The sequence below is a fragment of the Poecilia reticulata genome, linkage group LG2 (genome assembly GCF_000633615.1).
Source record: "Poecilia reticulata strain Guanapo linkage group LG2, Guppy_female_1.0+MT, whole genome shotgun sequence".
NCBI classification, from domain to species: domain Eukaryota; kingdom Metazoa; phylum Chordata; class Actinopteri; order Cyprinodontiformes; family Poeciliidae; genus Poecilia; species Poecilia reticulata.
In genome coordinates this window covers 20779145-20793033 of record NC_024332.1, presented here as the reverse complement: position 1 = coordinate 20793033, position 13889 = coordinate 20779145, and the positions used below count along the sequence as shown (strand labels likewise).

Genomic DNA, 13889 nt, shown 5'->3' with positions numbered 1-13889 from the left:
ATCAGAAATGTATTTAAAATTATCAGAAATTTATTTTAAAATGATCAGAAATGTATTTAAAATTATCAGAAATTTATTTTAAAATGATCAGAAATTTATTTTAAAATGATCAGAAATTTATTTAAAATTATCAGAAATTTTGTCTAAATGATCAAAAGTTATTTTAGGAAACGCTCTCAAAACTGATCTAATATTAAATTCATATGTTTTTCAATGTTCATATTTTGTAGTTTGGGATGAATTTATCTCCATAGTTATCACTACTCCTAGATTTATCTTCTCTCATGCCAACAACGATGCTCTGAGTTTAATCCTGTCAGCTTCACCTGCAGATTTAATCCCAGACATTCGTACGTTTACCTCAGTAACTAGTTTTACTGCGTTGTTGTTTCTCCTTTAACTAGATTAATGAAATGCTAACGTGTTGCTGCTCTTAGTGGAGTATAATTCTGGGTCCTCTATAAAGGATGGAGGCCATCTTTAATTGGTTTTATTTTTCTGTTTTGTTCAGAGATAGTGAGACATGCAGTCAGACACGACGCAGTGCCACCTGCTGGTGGCTGGAGGAAGCGTTTCCACCAGCTGGATCGGAGGAATGAATCCTCTGGCCATGAGTTTGATGACAGAAGAAGAGAAATGGAGAGATTACAGCAGCGTTTGATGTTAATAACTTATAATTTGAGACGTTAGAGCCGGCAGCAAAGCATCAGCAGAATCTGCCGTCTGAGAGGAGAAACGACAGAAGGATGAGAGAGAGGCTGAGGGATTTATGTACGGGAGAGGACAAACAGCGAGCCACTTAAGGAATGGACTGATAAAGACTATCGACAGCAGAGAGGAGGAGATGGAGCCGCTGCAGAGCGAGGTGGAGCTTAATAGAGATAATATTGACCTCCTGCTCCGGCCTCTCCAGGGGGAGCAGCAAGAGGTTCATAAATAAACAGCAACCAGAGCGGCAACATGGGGAGCAACAACAGGAAATAAAACAGCAACAAGAGCAGCAACATGGGGAGCAACAACAGGAAATAAAACAGCAACAAGAGCAGCAACATGGGGAGCAACAACAGGAAATAAAACAGCAACAACCAGAAGCAACCTTCTGAACGGAGCGCGGTTAAGCTGCTTCCTGATTATCTATCTGATAATTATAAGGAGCTTCTGTTGACTAATGATGGCCCATCGCCATGGAAACGACCCCAGCTCTGATTTGGCATAATTAACCACTTTCCATATTTTGACCCTAACATGGAGACACAGGAACTAAATCCAGCAGATTGAATCATTTTAATCTGGTTCTAATCGTGTGAATGGGTCGTGGCCCGGTTCTGGAGGCGTCTCCTACCTGCTGGCGTCCGGCCCCGGTTTGAGGCGGCCCTGGGCGTTGGCCTCCCACACGCTGTTGGCCAGCTCGTTGCCGATGGCCGACATCACCTTGATGAGCTCCAGTGGCCACTCGTCCAGGTCCAGGGACCTGACCCGGGACAGATGGGTCCCCAGGTTCCGGTGGATCCCAGAGCACTCGATGCAGATCAGAGCGCCCAGGTTCAGGCTAGCCCAGTCCGGATCTGTGGGGCAGAACCCGAACCAGCTGGGTGTCAGAGGACAGCAAAACATTCAAACTGGGAATCTTTTCCTGAATGGCCTAGTCCAAACAAACACAGTAACTACCTACAACCAGTTCAATCCTCCAGCCACTGGGGGCGCTGTGGTAACTTTATCTGTTTTTTTTTTTTTTTTTTACCACTTTACAACAAGCATCACATTGTACCACAGACCAGAATTACACAGAATAGTTTGATCGTTTCTGACAAGTTTGTAAAAATATTTAAGATCCTGAAGTAACTGATTTAATTAATTTGGCTTCCAATGGAAATGTACTTCCTGTTGTTAATGTACTTCCTGTTGATACAGTGCTTCCTGTTATTAATGTACTTCCTGTTACTGTACATAATGTTAATGTACTTCCTGTTGTTAATGTACTTCCTGTACCAACCCCACCGATGGCTATCGTCTGTAAACTCAATGGTTTCCCCGTCAGGGTCGTAGAAACTGAAGAACCAGTAAACGGTTCCTGTCGTTCACCAGGACCTCCTTTCTTCTTCTGTGGTGCTAAAAGTGTTAGAACAGGCGGCACACTCACTCGGTACGTCGCAGTCGGCGCAGCGGCCGTTGCCCCGGATGCTCCGGATGGACTGCAGTGCCAGCGCCTCCGACTGGCTGGTCAGGCGAGACTGGAGGAGAGAAGGTTGGGTCCAGAGAGCGGCTCGGTTAGATCAACACACATCATCACAGACACACGTTTCAGGCGTGAAGGGAAAACATGGCAAACAAATGAAACGGGTGGGGGAGGGGCCTCTGAGAGGCTGAGCGCCTGAGGCGTAAACACGGCTGAGACGAGAAYCGGGCCGACCCGACAGTAATTGCTATTCTGTAATTATGGGAGTGGAAACGGGAAAGATTGGGTTTGAGAGGAGATCTGGGGCTGATTCAGGAGGAGTCGCTATAAACCTCCAACAGAACCAACAGAACCAAGCGGGTCACCTTGTTCTTGCTGCTCTCGCAGGACTGCAGGCTGGCTAGGATCTGGCTCTCGATGACCTGGACCCAGGCGTCCCGCTCTTCGTACGACGTGGCCTCGAAGTTCCACGTCTGACCCGTCAGCGACACAATGGTGAACTCAAAGTTCTCCTCTTGTTCTGGTGGAGGACAAAACAGGTCAGAGAACCGGCCCGGTTTCATTCTGTGCTTTTACTCTGAAAGGACCACCAGGCAAAATTAGCAGAAACATTATAAAACATCAGTTTGACGGCCAAACCGAACCTCCAGTCTGGTTCCTTCTACTTTAAGATCAGAAACAATAAACTACACAAATTAACAGTTTTATTGTTTTCACCACAATTAGATCATCCAATCATCAAATCAAGAGTTTGTGAAATTCATCTTGGTTTTTGGACCAAGATGAATTTGTTGGTTTCTTGTTTTCAATCCATCTTTCAGGTTTCAGTGAAACACAAACACAAACTTTTTAATTCCACCAAGAATGAAAAACTTTAAACGTACAGGATGGTTGCTACGTTACAACAAGCATCACAAAAACCCGACTTTGGATCCATGATGCAGGCAGACTAGCTAGCTAGTTAACATTAGCTTCAGCTGCCTGGTGTGAAACTTTTGCCTGATAGAAAAATCCCACCATAAAATTAGCAACAATAGTCTTGGCATGATGAAATGTGAGACRTGGTTTTAAAGCCTTTATGGCCACCGGATGTGAATTTCAGACATTTTAAGGCCTTAATTTTAGACTTGAGCTTTTACATGAAGCACCCGGGTCCAGCAGAGTGAAGAAGCAGAACCCTGAGTCCGGTTGGATCAGAACAAAAAGAACCAAACGTAGTTTAACGGAGGGAGATGGTCGTATTCTGTGGCTTCCAGCAGAACCAGGTCCAAACTTGATCTGCCGACTGTTTGAGGTCCGTCAGCCTCCTGGTTCTGAACGGCGGCTCTGCCTCCGCCCTGCAGGGACCTGCCGTAATTAAATTCCCATGATGCTCTGCTTCCAGAGGGAGGGGGGGGACCAACACAGAGCGTGCGCCCCGAGAGCCACAGATTAAACGCCGGCCCGGCAGGCCACAGCAGCTCATGAATAGAACCAGGAGGGTCCGGATTGGACCAGAACTGGCCTGACATTTACAGCTCTAAAGGTCAACAAACACCTGGAGCCTCTGGGTCCAAAACTCCTGGTTCTGTCCAGAAATGGACAGAAACGTGGCTCAACTCCACCAGGACACGTTCAGCACAGGCTGCTGCCCCCAGGTGGCCACTACAGGTCACTGCACTAAACCTAGCACCTAAACTGGTTTATAATGGTTTAAATTGGTTCCAGAATAAGTGCTAGTCAGGTCCATTTCTCCACTGGTTTCAGTTTAAACCAGTTATGTTTTCTGGTTCACACTGGTCCTGTCCAGTGCCTGGTGCTGATCTGACCCAGTTCAGCACTGGTATTAACCTCAGAACCAGATTCTGCTTCAGTGCTAAACTTTGGTTCTGAACTGGTTTCAAACACCAATTGAAACTGGTTTTATTTCAGTTTTATGCTGGTCTTGGCCTAAGGTTGAGTCTGAGTCCGGCTTTGGTTTGAAACTGGTCAAAGTTTTAAAACCAGTGTGAAGGTTTTGGCCTTAAACTATGGACTTGTTTTGGTTTAATACTGGTTTGGGTTTTGGTTCTGGACTGGTTTAAATGGGCGTTGCCATGGCAGCAGCAGCATCAGCATCAGCCTCAGCGGCATCAGAGGCTCCAGTAGCACATGAAGGTTATTTTTGATGCCTTGCTCGTTTTCCCAGAGTGTTTGTGTCAGCGGTGGGTTTAAACGTTGCGGGTTGACTAAACGTATGCACACACCAGAACACACACGCGGCGGTGCTGGTAATTACTGCCAGCGCTCTCGGCTACTGTGGCTGACATTCGCGCAGAGGGAGGTGGCGCCGAGGCAATTTGTGAACTCTGACACCGGCAACCTTTAGCAGCACAAACAGAACAACCCAAACAGCCGACGTTTCCAGCAGGACGCGCGGCGGGCCGTCAGGCGGGCCGGCCGGCCGCGCGCCGGCAGACAGGCGGCGGCCTCAGGAAACACAAATTAAAAGCCTTAAATGTCAGCGCACACACTATTGCTCTGCGACACAGGTCATTACTCCGCACATTATTCGCAGCATTTTACAGCATTAATAACCTGGAAAATATTGCAGACGATTGTTCTCCCTCCGAGAGGCGGAGGAGGCTTCACAGGAGGGAGGAGGGAGGGATGTACCTCAGGGGTCCGGTTCTGAACCCGACCAAAACCCAGACTAGTCTGAACCCGCTCTGAGAGGCGGAAGAGGCTTCGCAGGATGGAGGCAGGAAGGTATACACCTCAGGGCTCCGGTTCTGACCCAAACAGAACCCAGACCAGTCTGAACCCGACCAGAACCTGACCAGTCAGAACCCCGTCCGACCCGCCGGCTTCCCCCTCATTAATCGACTTTAAAGGACTTCCTGCTGCGACTCACCTGGCGGACCCACTGAGCACCTGCCAGGGGAACGCCCAATCAGCTCTGGTCCGGGGTCAAGGGGTCACCAGTGAAAGAGGAAACTTCAGACTCTGGGGGTCAGAGGTCGGCTTTGAAAGCTACACAGCAGATATGCTGGTGTCTATCCAGGCAGCTCAGTGACTGCTCTGGTTTACTTATACTGGCTTTGATACTGGTCTAAAACTTAAAGTTCAACTGGTCTTAAACCAGTTTGGAGCCAGTTTGCCTTTCCATCTGGAGCGGGCCAGGGATCCCAGCTGGTCCTGGCACTGCTTCATGACTGGTTTGGTTTTGTTGTTTGTCTTGGTTTACTACTGGCTTACACTTCTGAATAAACTAGTTTTGGCTTTGGTTTATTTCTGTTCATTTCCTTGGTTTACAGCCGGTTCTGGTTTAAACAAGTTTTGTCTGGTTTGAAACCGGTCCAGTCTGGTTTAAACTGGTTCAGTTTGGTTTAAACTGGTTCTGATCATTGTCAGAACTTGTTTTTGGCTTTGAACAGCTTTATTCTTGGTGAGATCCAGGTGTGGGTCTCTAATTAGTAAAAACATCGCAATTAGTAAAAACATCTTAAAACATAAACATTTGTTTAATTAATGGAAATAAACCCAGACGGGAGCAGAACCTGTGGTTGAAGCTCTGATGTCATTTCCTGTTGAACTGGGTTTGTTTTGGTATTTTTTTAGCTAAAACGATGGTTTCAATTTAAAGCTGTATTATAATGTATGTGTGAAGCTGAAGCTGTGAACCAAGCAGGTGATCTCACCTGCGTGTGTGTGCATGTGTGTGTGTGTGTGTGTGTGTGTGTGGTCGGCCGCAGAGGGCGGTCCCCCATCGTAAATTACCCGGGCCTCGCTCTGACACCTAGATACTTCACCAGCCGCCCGGCATGACAGGCCGGCGGCCGACTGAGCGCGCTCAGTGCTTAATGGCTAAATTGGGAAGACTGTTACTAATCGCTTATTGAATAATGAAAGTGACACAGCTGATAAAAGATTTCAATACGCTGGATTATTTATAATATTTCACTTAAGCTGACTAATCGGGGGGCGAGTCTGCTGCTGACGGGCGGAGGAGGCGAGGACGGAGAGGAGCGATGGTGGCGCAGGATTAAAGGAATAAAGACAGAATAAAGAGAGAAAATCACATTTACTCAGAGCGCAGGATGCAGCTCCCATCCATCACTCAGGCAGCCACTCGTCATGTCTGCTGCTTGTTGCCGCGGTGATGGAGAGACCAACATTACACATCTGCTGCAGCCGCCACATCTGTTCAGCCATGCACAGACTGSCTCCATTAGCAACGCTGAGTCAGAGAGAGACAGCCAACTGCTGGCCGGGAATCTACCAAGGGCGGGGCTAYGCTGGGACCGGCCAATCAGGACGCTGCTGCTGCTAACTGAACCTTTATTCCAGGAAGTCAGTGAGTGATGATGGAGGCCCTGATTGTTTTCAGCAACAGAACCAGAGCAGGAGGTTCAAGAGCCCAGATCATACCCGACGAGTCAAACACAGATCARACCCAACAAGTCGAAAATAGATCTGATTAGATCAGACCTGAACTCTAACAGACTCTAGCAGGCAGAGCCTGACTGGACTCTAGTCAGATTCTGACTGGATTCTGAACAGACTCTTGACTGGATCTTGACTGGACCCTAGCCGTCCTCCAGTCAGACAGCTAGGGTCCGACTGGAGTGCAGATACAATAATTTGCACTGTCTGCTACGGTGAATCGTAGCAAACAGACATTTTGTTTAAACTTTTGAAACAAATCAAAGATGGAGGACAAGATGAAGGGCTGAGGAATGAGGATGGAGAGATCCCTCGCTCCCTCTGGAGGTCAGGAGTCTCAGACGATCACATGGCGGCGTTTCCAAACCCGGGTCTCAGATACCGYTCACGCTAGCGTGTCGGACCAGAACCGGTCCAGGGGTCAGACCCGGGTGAGGAAAGTGAGGCGAGGGGAGGGGGGATGGCGTTACCTTCCGCAGTACCAGAGAGGCYGTCTGCCTTGAAGTTGCTGGTRCTCTTCTTCCGCCGGTGCTTCTTGCGGTTGGCGTGCGGCGATGGGGGCGGCTCCATCTTTGGACTGGTGGTACTGGAGATACTGGGACTGGAGCAGACCGAGTCGCCCAAACCAGTGTCTGCAAAGTAGAGCAGCAATAAGACAGAAGACACAAGGTTTACACGAGCCTGAGTTCAGGTAAGGGTTATGTTTATTGGGTCCAAACCAATCTAAACCGGTACCAGACCAGTCTAGACTGGTTCCAGACCAATCTAAAATGGAACCAGTCTAGAGTGGGTCATAGTCCAGACTTAACACTGGTCWTAGGCAGATCTACTGGGTTGATTTTCCTCTAATCTGGTTTGAGTGTTTAATCTAAACGTGTTGAAGGTTAAACTGGTTTTAAACCAGTCCTACATGGTTTTGATATCCAGTCTGTCAGTTCACCAGGCAGACTGGACTTTCTACCGGACTGGTTTTGGCTTTGGATTTGGTTGATCAGGTTTTGGTTTTGGCCTCAGGTTTTTGAACTTTAATCTGAACCAGATTAAACAGGTTAGAACTGGTTGTTCTAGATACTGGTAGACTGGTACTGGTCTTAGTGTTGCTATGATTTTAGATGGGTTCTCTACCAGGACTGGTGTTAGACTGGAACCATGCCTAACTGGTTTAGGACTGATTTTATACTGGTTGTAGTGATGGCAGTAAATTAGTCTCGGACTGGTTTTAATCTGGTCTCTCAGACTTTATTGTTACTGGACAAATACAAACCAATGAATCTGGTTCTGAAATGTCCTAATGTTGGTTCAGAACCAGGATTCGGGTCAGACTAGAGTATTTTATAATAAAACAGATCAACGCGGTGTTCAGACGTAGTTTTGATTATTGCTTTCACTAAACCTGGTTGGAGGAAAGTTTTATTTCAGTCTCTTGGTTCATGGGTCTGAGTGGATGTTTGTTGGTTTTGTTGTCTGTAAGGTCGCGACCTGCTGTGATTTGTGTGTTAGCTGATGCAGTAGTCGGTAGAGCCTGAGCCTCACCGCCGCGCCGCATCACCCCAGCGTTTCTCTGGCCTCCCTCTGCAGGCTGACAGCTGTGACCAGCGGCGGAATAAAATAACATTCAGCTCCCATCAATCGGCCGGCGCGGCGGCGCGCTGACAGCGGCTCCGTGCGTCTGAACGGAACCCCGACCCGCGCGGCGCCCCAAGGACGGCCATAACTTACTTTACAATCGTTTAGTCTCAGCTCAAGTGGAAAATGTGACAACTTATCTCTGCTGACAAGACGCCGTCCCCGAGCGGCAATTAACGGCYGCCATCTGCAGACCTGCTCCGCTCCGCAGCGCCCCCCGCAGCATCACTCTGCCGCCACAGAACGGGTCGCAGCAGAACCGCAGCTGGGAAAGGTTTTATATTCATTTAATAACAGGATGCTTCAGCTACACTGTAAAAATGAGCTTCACTTCAGGTAAAGTTAACTAGAGTAATTCTGTTTTTATCAGAACCTCTTATGAACATTTGCATCTGGGTCCATTTCAATAACTTACTTTCTATTTTAAAACTCATTTGTGTTTGTGTTTTMATTTAATCATTTGGACTTTATCTCTGGTAGCAGTTTTCTGATTTATTGGCAAAATGTTTTGAGAAAATATTTGTAATTAATTTTAAAGAAATAAACAAATTGAAAGGTTTTAAACTGTGGATGAAATTATCAGGATTCAACTTCATTAAGCTTTACAAACTGGTTTGAACTGGTTTTTGGATGGTTTTAACTGGTTCTTGGATGGTTTTAACTGGTTCTTGGATGGTTTTAACTGGTTCTTGGATGGTTTTAACTGGATGAAGCGTGGAAATGGTTTAGCATAATGGTGTGAGGTTTGTTTCAAACAGTWTTCTGTTTCTATTAAACTGGTTTGAAACCAGTCTCGTGTTTGTTGATCGTCGGTGTGGAGGAGTTGAGTACCAGCAGCAACACTTCTCCTCCCCACCAGYTTCACAGCTTTAAACGCTGCTTAAGTGCTTAAGGACGGCCGGCGGGGGGGCTGCCAGTCASGCTTATCGTCATGACAACACGCGGCCTGACAGCTGTCACTCTGTGTGTGTGTGTTTGGTCCTGAGGACGTAATGCTGCCACTTCAAGTCAAGCACACACCCCAGCAGCCACAAAGCCCCACCATGCAGCTGCACCGTGAGGCCCACYGGGCCCCCTGGTGCAGCTGCACCGTGAGGCCCACCCTGGTGCAGCTACGCGTCTGGCCTCCCGAGCCTCCTACCTGTGCTGACTCCAGAGTTGGCGATGACAGTGGCGTCGGCCCACTGGTCGGCGCTGGAGACGGAGTAGGAGCGCTGGTGGAGGCCCTCCAGGCCGCGGCTGTTGAAGGACACCAGGCTGACGCCACTTGCCATCTGGGACACAGACGAGCTGCTGGACACCGAGCCTGAGGGGGGGTCAAGAGGTCAGCAGACTGCCCTCTGCAGGCAGCACAGGGAACTACAGGACTAAACGTCACAGCTGAAACCAATAATTTGATTAATGTGATGAATTKACTGATTTAGTAAAAGATTAATTGGCCATTGGCTGGAAGAACAACACATTCAGAGCAGCAGCTAGCTTYATGACTGTTTTATCTTTTTCAATAAAAACCTAAGATTTTGTGGACCTGATTAAGAAAATTTACAAGAATATTAGTGATATTTAAATTTGGTAAATGTTACTTTTTGTTCATAATCGTATTGATAATGACCTCTAATCTGACATGAAGTCAGAGAAACACTGCCACCTGCAGGTGGGATGTAGTATCACTCTGTTATTGACTATTTTCTCCTGCATTTCCTCCTCCTGTGTTTCCTCTTCCTGTCTTCCCGTTTCCTCTCGAAGTGTTTCCTCCCCCCCCTTCGGTCTCATCACAGCCTGCTCTCTGACTGCATTAATATTCATAGCAGTAATTAGTGATGGATCCTGAATATTCATGCTCTCAGCGGTTCTCCTGCTTGATTTAAGCCTCAGAGCTGCTTTTATGTAGCGGAGCGCGACACGCGGCGGCGCCCCCCGGCTTTTGTTTTACGACGCCTCCTTCAGGTGAAGCATGGCGCCTGTTCTGCCAAGGCCGGCCCGGTTCTGAAGGATCCAGATGATAAACAGGAGCTACTGGCCTGCAGTCGGCTCAGATCATCAAACATTCAGGAAGCGGCAGAACGCTGGCGTTTCCTACACCGCTCCGCTTCCTGAACACAGCAGGAGGGTGTACTAACTTTTCATCACCAGTTATATTTTTCTACAGTTTTGGATAAATTGTTACTCTGAATATGTTGTTTTTCACCAAATATTCCTCCAGTTAATCAATAATCACAATTAATCTGATTGGTCCTTTCAGCCGGGATTAAAAATAGAGTCTAATAAACTAAAATCTCAGTTCACGGGCCACAGTTTGGGCCCCTGAAACTGACCTGAGGTCGGTCCCAGCTGGACGTTGCTCATGTCCTTCACCAGGCCGTTGGCGTTCTGGTTGGGCCCGGCGCCGCAGGCTGAGACGGCCCGCGGTGGCCTCTTTCCCGGAACCTTAACGGTGGTTCGCAGAAGATCGATCTCCTTACCGTGAACGTTCTGCATGTAGTCCTGAGAGAGAGAGCGAGAGATAAGGCCAACACAGCAAACAAAAGTAAATGCACATAACTGGTTTGAATAAAGTTTTATTTTACGTTAGCGAACACCGCTGGATTTTATTTAAGCCTCAGTGACTTTCTGATCAAATAAAGACAGAAATAACAAAACAATAACTAGTTTTAAAATAATCTGTTATGCTTTATTCAGCTGAAAAAAGCATAACAGCTAAATATTAGGTAAATGCTAATATTCAGCTGAATAAAGCATAACATAACTATGGGGTTCCAGAACATTTGGAACCCAACAGAATTCCAAATGTTCTGGAATTCTGTGGGGTTGCTAGGTGATGGGCGGAACTCTCCTGGGTTGCTAGGTAACGGACAGGACTCTGTCTGCTAATCATTTTTGCTTTCCAGACACTAAAAACATTTTAAATTAACCATCTGGATGTTTTTTAGTTCTTTGCTGTTTGAAGAAGCGACAGAAACTCAGATGGAAGAAAAGAAAAGGTGAATTTAAACGATTCGCTCCTTTAATGGAACAGAAACTCACTCCAGCTGGAAGCAAACATTTTATTTATTAAACTTATCAAACATAAAGATAATATTCTACGATCAGAAGCGAAATTATCCCAAACCTTGATCGGTTGTGGTTCTGTTCTTTTGGACCTGCAGTCTGACACCACAGGGGGAAACAAAGTAATCCTGCTGATCGGAGCCGGCTGCTGATTGGCTGCAGCAGCTTTGGGGGCGGAGCCTAACCTGAGAGGGGCAGGGGGCACAGAAAGCTGCAGCGACCCGGATCAGAACCACCAGGACAGATGACCGCCTGGCTGGACAGAACCAGAACCGATRCAAACTAGGCCTAAACTGGACCAGAAACTAAGACTGAACTGAACCAGCTGAAGCCCAAACAATCAGAACCAAAACCAGCTGAAATGGGTCCAAACCAGACCAGGAGTTTTACTCAGAACCGAGCCGGACCCGGGACCAAGTGGAGCCCAAAACCCCAAACCCGTCCAGAAAAACCAACATGGTTCTGAATCAATAACCTGAAGGAAACCWGAACAAGAACCGGTCCAAACCCGACCCGATCAACTGAACCAGTCAGAACCGGTCAACAGGTCCGGTACTAGACCTGTGGTTGTTTACATCCTGTGTGGTTCTGACAGGTTTGGACAGGCGCCAAGCGACCCCACGCGTCTGATGAAGAGGCTGAGAATAACGACCCGCAGTAACTGCTGCCACCGCCGTGCCGTAAATAATAACCATAAACTAGATTATTAACAACACACACACACACACACACACACACACACACACACACACACACACACACACACACACACACACACACACACACACACACACACACACACACACACACACTCACTCTCTCTCTCTCTTTCTCTGATCGTCCCGCCTCCTCCTGGCAGCTCTCCTGACAAAGGGCCTATTCAAAGCCTAGTGCTCTCCAGGGCCTCGCCGGGGCTGCTGGGTAAACGCTCCGACAGATTGACGCCCTAATGACTCTCCATCTGCATTCGACGCTTTCATCAGTGCTGGTCGCTACGGCAACGACTGAGAGGACGGAGGGCAAGACGCAGCATGGAGAGAGAGAGAGAGGATGGGTCCGCTTGGCGCTGGTCCGATTGACGGAGCAGAACCAGCAGATCTACTGGTGGCCTAGCAACAAGCTGGTTCTGYAGAACCCAGAACCAGAACCGGTTCACACATGACTCAGAGTCAGTTCTGGTTTGTAGAAGATGATTCAGTTTTCACCAGTTCTTCTGTGCGTAGCGATCCGGACAAATCAGAACCAGAACCAGGATCAGAACCAGTCTGTGACTCTGGTTTGTTCCTGATTGGTTCTCTAATTAGTGGTGTTGCTGTGGTTCCTCAGCAGTCGGATTGCTAGCGCCTCTGATTGGATCCAGCTAGTTAGCAGCCGCACCGCGGCGTTGCTAACTGATCCAGCTGATCCGGGTCGGTCGGTCTGCGCTGCTGCAGGCGTCGGGCTGTTTATGCGGCGCTGATGTGTTAATGATGAGTTTAACTCTAATTTGCTGCTTCAGCTCCTCTAATGGCTGACTGACGGGAGCAGAGAGACGAAGTGTGGCGACGGCTCTGCAGGGAATCAAACCAGCAACTCCCCGCTGCTGCTAAACTGTACTTCACTACTCAGGGTCAGGAAGGTTCAAGCTGAAGACAGGAAACAGTTTGCTGATATTTAGGTGACTATCAGCTGCTTTAGGTCATAAAATGTTGTTTCATGTCAGAACTGAGGCTATGGGAGGCTGAAATGGACAAATTTAGTTCTGACTTTTTATTTGGACTGCAATAGCATGAAGACGTAAAACTAGGTTATGAATGACAGCCTGTCCCAAGACAAGATTAATAAACAAAGCATCAACAACCAGTCAAAGATTAATTACAGTATTTTCCGCACTATAAGGYGCACCTAAAAACCTTCTATTTCCTCAAAAGCCGRCAGTGCGCCTTATAATCCGGTGCGCCTTATATATGGACCAATATTGAGCCACAACAGGCCTAGCAATTACGGTAAGCAGCCGCCGACTTCATTTTCGCCCATAGAAGAAGAAGCWTGCGGTGCATGCTGGGATAGTTGTCAGAAYGCTGGTTTGTWATCTATTAATAAAGTTTGACTGACCTATCTACCTACCGACMTGATAATCAGGTCGTCTGCAGGTCATTTAGCGCCACGTTCTCCACCAACATGCTGTGCGCGAACGGAGAAGGGTCACCATCATCCGGCCACGCCCCGGCCCAGTCGCAGAAGGCTCTCCTCGCCGACCAGAGCCGGACTGTTTGTTGACATTCACTTTAGTTCAGCTCCATCTAGTGGATGACGTAACTCCAGCCTCTACTGTAGCGTCTATTCTATGCGCCTTATAACGCGGTGCGCCTTATAGCGCGGAAAATACGGTAATCTGGAAAACTGAAACTTTTCTGACATCATGAAAAATAAGGAAAAACTTAAAAACCCAGGAAGTAAAACTTAACAGCTGAGAAAACAAGTTCAGCAATCAAAACCTAAGCAAAGAATAAACTCAACGATTCAAAACCAGCATAAAAACTGATTAAAACTAGCAAGATGCTAATGACAGTTAGCTGTATGCTAATGAYGGTTAGCTAAATGCTAATGAAAACTAGCTAAATAGTAGCTAAATACTAAAAATTGATAAATGCTA

General features: G+C 47.4%; 1 protein-coding gene across 4 annotated transcripts in view; it reads right to left on the bottom strand.

The window, feature by feature from the left end:
* The window catches only part of agap1 (ArfGAP with GTPase domain, ankyrin repeat and PH domain 1), a 47789-nt gene that overhangs the window by 9020 nt on the left and 24880 nt on the right, over positions 1-13889 (bottom strand). For all 4 annotated transcript variants that reach the window (XM_008396535.2, XM_008396515.2, XM_008396526.2 and 1 more), the window contains 6 exons: positions 10522-10690; positions 9348-9512; positions 7051-7212; positions 2542-2696; positions 2141-2231; positions 1343-1565 (listed from right to left, as the gene is read on the bottom strand). In XM_008396535.2, the coding sequence (XP_008394757.1) occupies positions 1343-1565; positions 2141-2231; positions 2542-2696; positions 7051-7212; positions 9348-9512; positions 10522-10690 (965 nt within the window). The remainder of the gene's footprint in view (positions 1-1342; positions 1566-2140; positions 2232-2541; positions 2697-7050; positions 7213-9347; positions 9513-10521; positions 10691-13889) is intronic.